This window comes from Silurus meridionalis, chromosome 23, assembly GCF_014805685.1.
Source record: "Silurus meridionalis isolate SWU-2019-XX chromosome 23, ASM1480568v1, whole genome shotgun sequence".
NCBI classification, from domain to species: domain Eukaryota; kingdom Metazoa; phylum Chordata; class Actinopteri; order Siluriformes; family Siluridae; genus Silurus; species Silurus meridionalis.
This window is the reverse complement of record NC_060906.1, coordinates 7,809,496-7,819,754: the sequence shown is the minus strand read 5'-3', so window position 1 is coordinate 7,819,754 and position 10,259 is coordinate 7,809,496. Positions and strand designations below refer to the sequence as shown.

Below are 10,259 nucleotides of genomic sequence, written 5' to 3'. Positions count from 1 at the left end.
AAAGTCAGGTGTCCTATTGCTTTTGTTCATATGATGTGTTTTTTTTTCATTTAATGTCAAACCATTTTGATGTTCCCTTAGATAATTGCCATCTGATTTATAATATTGGTAATTTTTCCCATTTTGGCCATTAAGTGTATACTATATGTATAGCCTCATGTTCACAAATTTACTAAAACATCAATAAATCAGACCCATTGCTTCTCAAACAATAATACAATTAATTTTAGCAGCCACACAATACAGTGTGTATTGTTAATAAGGTTTGATTGGAGTAAAATGGACATGTATTGGTCACTTAATCAGCCACCCTTTAAACTGACTTTAACATTAGTTTCAGACTAAACACAATGCAGACCTGCTGGTCAGTGTATTCCATATCTTTTTTTAATCAATTCATCAGGTCATGTATAAATAGATATGAATGATTCAAGGACTGCTTATTGACAGCTGTAATCCAGAAAATGTTAGAAAATATTTTTTTCCAAGCAGGAAGAAAATGTAAATCACTGTATATTTATTTCCTACATATCATTTTTGCACTTTATGAGGGCTAATACATTTATGTTTTTGTGTATATACCAGTGTTTTGGCCTTCATTGGTGTTCTACTAACCCAATCCACCTCTTAATACCATCAGTATTACACCACGGCTATAGAATAATACACGTCAATATTATAGAAAACAAAGTATAACAGAGCACTGCATCATAGACAGGAATCTCATACAATGAGATTGAATGTCATTTCTGAAGCAAGAAAACCAATAAACACAATCCAACTCCTTTTACTGTAGAAGCATCGATATTAACCTTATAAAATGACAGCAGGTTTTCCGTGCTTTTTTTTTTTTTTTTTTTTCGTGCATTGTGGTTTTCATGGGGATTTGAAACTAATTTTGTGTTTTTGTGCAAATTCTACAGGAAAGAAAATGCAAAAGTAGAAATGGTTCAAGAAATAGCTTAACAACTGTTTTGAACTGTTTTGGATAACCTTTCCTTACAATGTCTATCTTTACTTAAAAAGTCAGTCTTGTAAATGTTCTTGTAAAGTCCTTGCAATTGTGGAATGAAAAAATCCACACGAATATATTTGCACTTATGCAGTTTGCTACAGATGCGGTTTGCGGTTGCGAACGCTATCAAAATGTAAAAATGGCGACATTATTGGATGTTTTCTAGAGGGCAACAGTGTCATCAACTTGATTGGTTAAAGAAACAGCTTCATGCAACATGGATTTGAATACTGTAGACTGTACAGTATATGTCAGTGATTCTCGCCACTGGTATATACATACACTTATTTCTATGTATTCAGCATATATAAATTCTACAATTCATTTTCTTACATTTGTGTAAATGAGGTCAATGAACAGAAGCATCTTTTTCATACAGACTTTAAAGTAATGGAACATTGACGAACGTGCACAATAAAGTCCTGAATAAAAAGTTGTAAAAAAGCAAAATCAGGGTGCATCATACCCTTATATATTATTACAAGCAGATATACTTTTTGGAATTTCCATGTGTGCATCTGTGGGTAATAAATTAATATGAGCTTAAAATATTGCTCGACATTATAATACAAAACAAGCGTAAGGTTTATAAGCATTTTATATCTGTGCTGATGGTCAGGTTGTGCAGTAAAAAATGCTGATGCGCAATTAAGGATTGTTATTTGTTACTGAACAACAAAATACAAACCGTGAAACATCATTGCACAAAATTATATGATAATCAGATGCAGTATTTAATATAGTGGAAGCTCGGTCTCTATTATTAAAATTACGATCGCCTGAATGCAGTTGTCCAGTTGTCTTCACCAATTAAAGAGGTATTCTTTGTTTCTGCATATCCGCAACAGCGCTATGATGACGCAGGAATGAACCAGTGTGTGAGAATGTCCTCCACCCAGCGTGTCAAACTGAAGAAAAGGTCCATGTTGTGCGAGAAATCTGTGCAAATGTTTGAATAAGCCCCACCCAGGAAGCAGAAGAGCATGGTCCCACCCATGCTGATGGCCACCATTACCAGGCACAGGACAAGGAAGAACAAACAGGAGTCTTCACCCACTTCATCTGGATATTCATATAATACAAAAATGACATACTAATGTACAATGCAGAACATGTATCTCAAGTGTATACAATTGTAAGAAAATCATACCATTGTCCAGGAAGGAATCTGTCTCACTAAAACGGACTTTGAGTTTAGAAGAGCCTCTGGGTGCAGAGGGATTAGCCGGACCAGATTCATCTGGCCTCTTCTTCAAGATGGAGATGAGACCGTTAGAAGGAAAGGTCTAGAATGATCACATTGATTCACACATAGATTAGATGACATCACATAGATTAGATGAGCAGTGCAAAATGCTTTAATAACTCTATAGTCTCATTCTTATTGAGGTCATAAAAGAGAGCCACCACATGGGGGTAGTGGGAACAGCAGTTTCTGCATCAGTTCAGCCTGCACTCCATACTATATACTGTTTAATTATTTCAAAACCATTACATGAATGGCAAATTCACACCGAATAAGTAAAACTGGAATCACGGAAATGTTATAGTAGCGCTTATTTCATGTACATCTTTTTTATTAGATGCAATGTAAGCTATTTTATTATATATTAATAAGATATAAAACACTGTGCAAAAAAAGTCGAGATTTTCAGTTGTTCGTTACTGTTCATTAAGCACAATAAAGGTGTTTAACATTTAATGTAAAATGTTATATTTATAATATTGAGCTTTAACACTGACCTGCATACACTGTATAGCCGTTCGAAAAAACTAAATAATGTTTTGCTCATAAAATTGAATTAATAATTTAATGTTCATATGGTAGTCAAATTCATTTTTTATTCATATTTATTGCATTTTTTTTAATAATCTATGTTTTCTAAATATTATATAAAATACACAGCCGGTACTGTGCAAAAGTTTCGGACTGCCTCAAGTTTTTGCCTACATATTTTGTTATAGATTTTATCAATTATGTTTTATATTATATATCAGATATTTAGACATGATTTCTCACTCTCTGGTGTTTCTTACTGTTTGGTGTTTTAATGATTTATAATAACACTCTTGAGGATGGGTCCTATTTTGAGTCTGGTTCCTCTCAAGGGTTACTCATTTGGGAAACAACCAAAGGAAGCAGCATGTTAAGTAATAGACCACTTTTTTCAGACATAAATGAAGACAATGGAGGTTTACCTACAAAAAGAGACACAAGTGTACACCTAGCAAAGTCTCCAGAGAAACTAAAGATTCTCAGAGATGTTCAGGAAAATTTACCGGCTCATGTCCTTGGAAAAAATTTGACCTGAAATTACTACAATGGCGTATTAGGGCCAATTTGTGATGAGTTAGAAGGGGGGTTTTCTATTTGCAAAGTGTATATGTGGTTATCTTCCTTCGTAGAAAAAACTTTTTGAGTTTTAAAAACAAAACTTTCAAGTTTATTTCTTGATGTTTGTAATCTTGAAAAGTCGAAAAATTTCAATTTACAAAATTTCGACTTACAACTTGAAATCTATTTATATTATATTATAAATATTTAGAGTTTTAAACCCGGAAATCCCCTTCTAATTCTTTTTTTATCCCATATTGGCCCTAATACTCTGTTGTAAAATTACTGATGCAAAATATAAATATCTACTTTGTTCAGATTAGATTTTTATTAGATTCGATTATTTTTATCCTGTAATTCTTTCATTTGAATTTTCTCCTGAAGACATCTTCAGTTTATAGGTCTTTTTCCATCTAAGTCTTTTGTACAGTACTTTATATAGTGAAGGTTTGTACCTATGAGGTTTGTGCAGTTTAAAATTCTGATAGATGTAACTGGGAAATGTGAACTATACCTTTTAATATACAGCAGTTTATGAATAACCAATGCTTTAAAAATGATTTATTTATTTTCCGTGCTGCAAGACCAGGAACATTGAATTTTATTAGTTTTAATCCTTAGTTTGAGCCAATTAAACTACGTATGCACAAGGATTCCATTCTGAACAAAGCGTATGTTTTTGTTGATCAGAGTGAATCCTGCAGTGCTGTTTTTCTCCTCAAGGCCTGTGGGTTTTGTAAGAGGCCCACACCCAGTCGATCAGCAAGTCATTACTTCCCCTCAACAAGTTTCCCTACAATTCCTGCAGCTGGTTGTTATAACTCATGCTCGTGGTGTTATAATATGCTATGTTTAGTTTTTTCGGGACATACTGGGTTGAGCAATGGAGTTTTATAGTTGAAATTAGATTCTTTAATGCTTGATCACTGATAACTAAACTGCAGTGTTGTTTGCATTGTTTAGCCAGGCCAATATATGTATAACACCCAAATATAATCATCATAATAATAATAATAATAATAATAATAATAATAATAATAATAATTAATCATAATAATGCCTATAGACTCTAAGTGACACCACTACAAATGTAAAGTTATTTAAAATGGAACAGTAGTTATATTAGGTGCTGTCTGATAGATCATGGTAAATCATGACGAATCAAATATTTCTGAAAGACAAACAATGGAACTTTTAAGCTTTAGTGTGGTAAATATACTGTGTTTATGTTCATGACCACAGTATACAGGAGTCCTCTTACCTCCTCAACTTCAATGAGCCTGGTGGCTTCTTTCTCTTCAACCTCCTTCATCAAACTTTGAGATGGGTATAGAGATTCGTCGCTCTCCCTCGCCTCATCTTCTGGTGTCTGTTCAGTCCACTCCTTCATTTTAGTGGAATTTATTGAACTTGTCTGCTCTCCTACTTTTATGCTCAGCTTGGATACCTGCTTTGTCAGATCCCAGAGAGGTTAAGGTTCAAAATATATTTTTACTGTCAGTGTACAAAGACAGTGACAATGAAATACAGTTATCATCCATGCAAATAAAATGAAATAATAAGGCTAATAATTAATGTTGTAATACACAACTGTGTAATACAAATTATGTAACAATGAATACTGAATTACTTACTGTATATAACAATATATTTCAGTCATTCCTATTCTATAAATAGACTAACTCTATATCTTACCTTTTCAACACTGCAATTAGGTCTGGGGAGAGAGAAGCAGAGTTCAGGCATGTTATCTGTATGTTTAATAATTATTAAATCTCCACTGCTGCACTGTAATGACTATATTTTTAGAAGAAAGCTAATACTTGAGGGGGAAAAAGGCAAAAATCATAAATTCAGGAATGCATTATTAATAAGGTGTGGTTTCTTGTCTGAGCACGAATCTGTTTTAGGGCAGGGGACAGCTGGGTTCACTCAGGAACACATTTACAGGGCTTCAAAAAAGTCCTGATTTTATATTTGGTAACACTTTACATTAACAGTACATAAATAAGCATGTAGTAATATGTAAACTAAATGTTACTTTATTATAAACTAATGATGGGTTTAGGGATATACTAATCAAGAACTAACCTTAGCTACACCATATCATGTGTAAACACTGAATACTACATTTGCATTACATGCTAGTACGTGTTTGTTAATTAATGTATTAATTAACACTTTAGGTTATGCTAATTAAAGAGCAGAGCTGCTGTGCTTACGTATAGACTGTTCATTATGATGTAAAAACAGGAGACTTGATTAGTACTGACACAATAAACCAGTCCACAGAATAGACACAGTAAAGCAGGAGAAAACCATCATTTGTCATTTTTCCCCTGTGTCTTTATTATAGTTTAATCATGAACACTGACTTTAACTGAAACAATTGAGGCCTGCAGTTTTATAGATGTTGTTCTGGGTTCTTTTATAAGCAATTTTTGTTTATATTTTTTTAGATTTTTTGAATAATAATCCCCTTGCTCTCAGGGGCAAAATGATTCCCATTCATGTTTTTTATACCTTTGGTGTGTTCGGCAGATGCGACTCAGGGAGCTCATGCATTTTGTTTCAGCCTCGGTAGAGTGGGTATTTACAGGAGAACGATTTTTGGCTTGAGAGACAGTCTTCCAGTGGGAGTCTAAACGTAGCCATGGCAACACACACACACACACACACACACACACACACACACACACACACACAAAGTGAAAATACACTACAAATATCATCAACATATTTTGCCTTTGCAATAGAGATATTATTGTCGAATACATACTATATGCCAAAAGTATTTGGACACCTGACTTTTCCAGCTATATGTGGTTTCACTTAAACTAGGAGATCCAAACCTTCCAAAGCATAATGATACCCCTGTGCACAAAGCCAGCTCCTTGAAGATGTGCTTTACATGTGTTGGAGTGGAAGATCTCCTGCTATAGAGTTCTGACCTCAATCCTATTAAACACCTTTGGGATGAATGTGAATGCTGACTGCACCCCAGGCCTCCTCACCTACATCAGTTCCTAACTTTACTATCACTTTTCTAAGGTGAATCTGCACAAGCACAATCTTATGGTCATGTGTCTACAAATATTTGTAAGAGTTGCAGATGTGGATGTTTTACATTTTATTGCAAATTGCCAAATAATAGTGTTTTACTAGCTAAATGTTCATCTTTAAAATCTTTAAGTTAAAAAAGACCTCCAATTGTCCATAATTAGTTGCTGAACTGAAGAGTATGCTACTATGCTACAGCTGTGTAAAGGTTTTAGCTCACTTACCCCAGTCCCTCTGCATGGAGGCCAAGTTGGAAAGCAGTCTCTCATGATATAACATCTCCAAATTCAGGAACTGAATTGCCCACTGATCTGACACAGTCAGCAAGTTAAAGGTAACACCAGTAACGGTGTTCATAGTATGTACCTGCCGTAGCTATACATTTTATTAAATTTATAACATCTACACTTTTTTACATACAATAAATATAAATAAATAAATAAATAAATAAATAAATAAATAAATAGAAAATGTCAAATTTAACTCTGATTATTGTATAGAATATTTCTGAAATATGATATTCAAAATGTACTCTACCACCAGCAATATTTTTGTGCCATCATAAAAAGGATACAGTCCTCTTCAAGAAAATATGCTTCTGCTATCTATAACAAAGATACATTTTTAGAGAAATAAAGCCTGCTTCATTGCAGCCCAGTGAGGAATTGGCATTAATTTTAGGTTTTATAACATTAACATTAGCACCGAAATCAGCTTCAGCCATTCCAAAGTGACGCTTTGATAATTATTGTATCTGGTTTTACAATGTCTCGGGCTTGAAAGTCATGGGTTTAAAATCTTTCCTAAAATGTATTAACAGCAATCTGGTCTTTAACCCAGTTCTTGTCAAGAGTTTCTATCTAAAACAGAGATGTCCAAACTAGGACATGTAGCTTTGTTTTGGCCCACTGTGTCTTATATAAGAAGAGGGAAGAATAAGGAGCAGATCTCTCATTAGAGGTCACTAAACAGCTGTATTAGGCAATGAACTCTATTATACAGTAATCCAGATTGTTTTGCTAAACAAGAACTGCATAAGATAAACAGAGTACAGAGTCATTTTTTCTATTTACTTATTTTTAAATATTGTGAGATCGTAAATGAGATGAACGAGAACAACTTTCAAAGAATACAGTTTGGATTAATGGAGCATTTAAATTTCAATGGCCCTCGTTCATAGGAAAACATTTGGGCATCTCTGCTCTAAAACATCTAGTAGGCCTTTAATACACACAAGAATGTTTCATGGCAAAGACATGAAAAATAATAAAATAATAAAAATAAAAATAATAATGTAATCCTAGCTTGTGTATCTGTCATTGAAGAGAAAACTAGTGAAATCTTTTGAAAACTAGTGAAAAAATTACTCAATTTAAACTTCATGGAAAAGCTCTGCATCTTTAATGTCTAGGCACAAGACTGCACATCTAATATATCGCTAATCATACCAACCTGATGTAATGAGCGAGGCAAGAGCATGTGATCGTTGTGTTCACCCAGAGTGCTTAATGCGGCCACAAATGCAGGGCTGGGCCCTGGAGTACTGTTACCTACACCACAATCATACAAACAATATCACTGTCATTATATCCAAAACAAGCTATCAGATGACAAATATATTTGAAGCACTTTTTTAACCTGCTCTATCAGACCTAATAGGAATTATGGGCCGAACAGAAAAATGGAACCTACACATGTTAGTATTTCATCATTTCATCATAACATAGTCCCTGGTATGAACACATTATTATGAAGGAGGCTACTCGGCTTTGCTAGTGGCATTGAAGCTTGTCAAAGAAAAAAAACCACATGTGAGTGCTATACAAAGTCACTAAAAAAAATAAGAAGTTAATTCATCTCCAGATTTGAAGAACTGATAGTTCGCAACAGTTACAGAGGTACCTCCAAGACATACAAAAGCATATACAGTACGAGGAAATAAAAGAGACAAAATTTGATGGTTTGAAGGGGTTAAACAGAACTTGAGTTTTAGGTGTGGCAGTGCTACTTAGTGTGATAGCATACTAGGACATGTTTTCAAATGTTATAAAATGAGACTATAAGATGGTAAGGGACAATACACTGCTTCCTGTTTAAATCCATTTTTGAAGAATTGCTAAGATATAAATAGTATAAATGATGACATATATGAGACATATATGAAAGTCCACAGGTTTAAATGTGTACATTGATTTGCAAATTATGTGAAATTATGTAACGTTAATGTGCAAAATGTGAAAGAAAGCTAAGACCTGTTTACTGCAGTGCACAAATGAATTTACCTGATTCAGTAGTATCTGAGGAAACCCTTTTGCTGTTCTTCTCATATTTCTTTTCTGGGTTGTTCTTCATAATGTGTGTTTTTTCTACCACCAAATCGAAACCTCCTATTATTATCAACTTGTCTTGATTTTCATGAGAAGCAAAGAGGTCTGAACTGGGGATGGTTTCTGGACTAGAACAGGGAAGAATAGGATCATAGTTTCCTCTCGTGTACTCTTCTGGTTTGGGATCTCCCATACCTTTAAAGCATTCTGATAGGTGATCATTCCTTATTCAATGTTCCAATCTGTCAAACAGAATGTTATTTATTTATTATCATTTAAAAACAGCTTTTTGAAAAAAAAAAGATCCATGAAGAAGATCACTAATCTGCACACCTTAACAATGATGGCACTGTAATGAATCTATATTTGGTGTCACCCAGATGAGGATGAGGTTCCTTTTCAGTCTGGTTCCTCTCAAGGTTTCTTAATCATACCATCTCAGTGAGTTTTTTTATGCCATAGTCTCCACTGGCTTATAAGGAATAAACTTAAAGGCACTAAACTTGTGCATTCCAACTTCATAACCCCTGTATATCTGTAAAGCTGCTTTGGGACAATGTCCATTGTTAAAAATGATATATAAATAAAATCTAATGGAATGAAATTGAATTGAATTGAAACCTTGATGCATCATACCCGGGACACCTTCTTTTACTGCATCCTGCTCCAGTTTTGATGCTCTCTTGCCAAGAGCCTTAAGTGCTGCACAAGGGTCAGCATGAGCATTATGTGATGGTCAGCAAGCTGTGCTGCTCTCTATTCTGATATCTTTCTATCATAGTTAGCAATTACTTTTTCAGCAATTGTTGTAGCAGGTGCTCTCCTGTAAATATACACCAGGCAGGCTATATCCTATTCCTCCACAGGTGCAATTGTAAACAGACAATCAATGTTATTTATGTCACCTGTCTGTGGGCTTAATGGTATGCATGATCTGTGTAGCATTTCTGCTTTACATATGCTGAACATTAGAGTATAAGGAATCATGGTATTACAAAGCATGCTCCTTCTTGATGGAGTAAACGCATTGCTACTCTTAATATATTGTCCGAAGTAAAAACAGGCTTGCAAAAGTCTCTTTTTCAATACATTCTGTATTTTCTAGAGCATTTTGACATCTTTATTTCTGCCCAACCATTCTACAAATGACAATATAATATAATCCAAATCATTCCCTCACACTGATCACAAGTTCATATTTAAGCCTGTAAAGCCTAGTCAGCTTCTTTGACATTACTTATACAGCCTTTGCAGTATATACCGGTGCGCCATTTATTACACAATGATCCCACAGCCTGTGCTGTGACTGCTCTTATGCATTTCATTGCAGAGCTTCAATGCTTCTTCATCATGCCACACTGTTTCATGCAGTAAAGGTCTACTTACATTTGCAATGCAAATTGGACATCAGAAAGACCTGCAGTTGCCGCCGTAGTCCAGGGTTTTTCTGACACACACATCTGGAATCAGGTATGGGGTTCGGCTTACACAGCTGTGAGGTTGTTTTCGATGTACACCAGGG

At 34.5% G+C, this 10,259-nt stretch overlaps 1 protein-coding gene across 2 annotated transcripts; it reads right to left on the bottom strand.

Moving 5' to 3' along the window:
- Positions 1-495: 495 nt before the first annotated feature.
- cnstb (consortin, connexin sorting protein b) lies at positions 496-10,259 on the bottom strand. Of its 2 annotated transcripts, none has more exons than XM_046836954.1 (10): positions 10,124-10,259; positions 8,693-8,979; positions 7,863-7,960; positions 6,985-7,015; positions 6,635-6,721; positions 5,874-5,991; positions 5,046-5,067; positions 4,612-4,800; positions 2,166-2,301; positions 496-2,077 (listed from the first exon to the last, which is right to left on the bottom strand). In XM_046836954.1, the coding sequence occupies exons 2-10, from the start codon at positions 8,928-8,930 to the stop codon at positions 1,866-1,868; spliced, it is 1,131 nt and encodes a 376-aa protein (XP_046692910.1). In that variant the 5' UTR covers positions 8,931-8,979; positions 10,124-10,259; the 3' UTR covers positions 496-1,865. The 2 variants fall into 2 exon arrangements, with proteins under 2 accessions (XP_046692910.1, XP_046692911.1); XM_046836955.1 differs by having other exon boundaries at positions 4,612-4,797.

Excerpts from the sequence above, each read along its gene's own strand:
- cnstb (XM_046836954.1), bottom strand. The coding sequence starts at position 8,930 with ATGGGAGATCCCAAACCAGAAGAGTACACGAGAGGAAACTATGATCCT. Across the intron at positions 5,068-5,873 it reads ATCTGCCGAACACACCAAAG|ACCTAATTGCAGTGTTGAAA; the intron begins GTATAAAAAACA and ends CTCTCTCCCCAG. Across the intron at positions 2,078-2,165 it reads AGATTCCTTCCTGGACAATG|ATGAAGTGGGTGAAGACTCC; the intron begins GTATGATTTTCT and ends ATGAATATCCAG.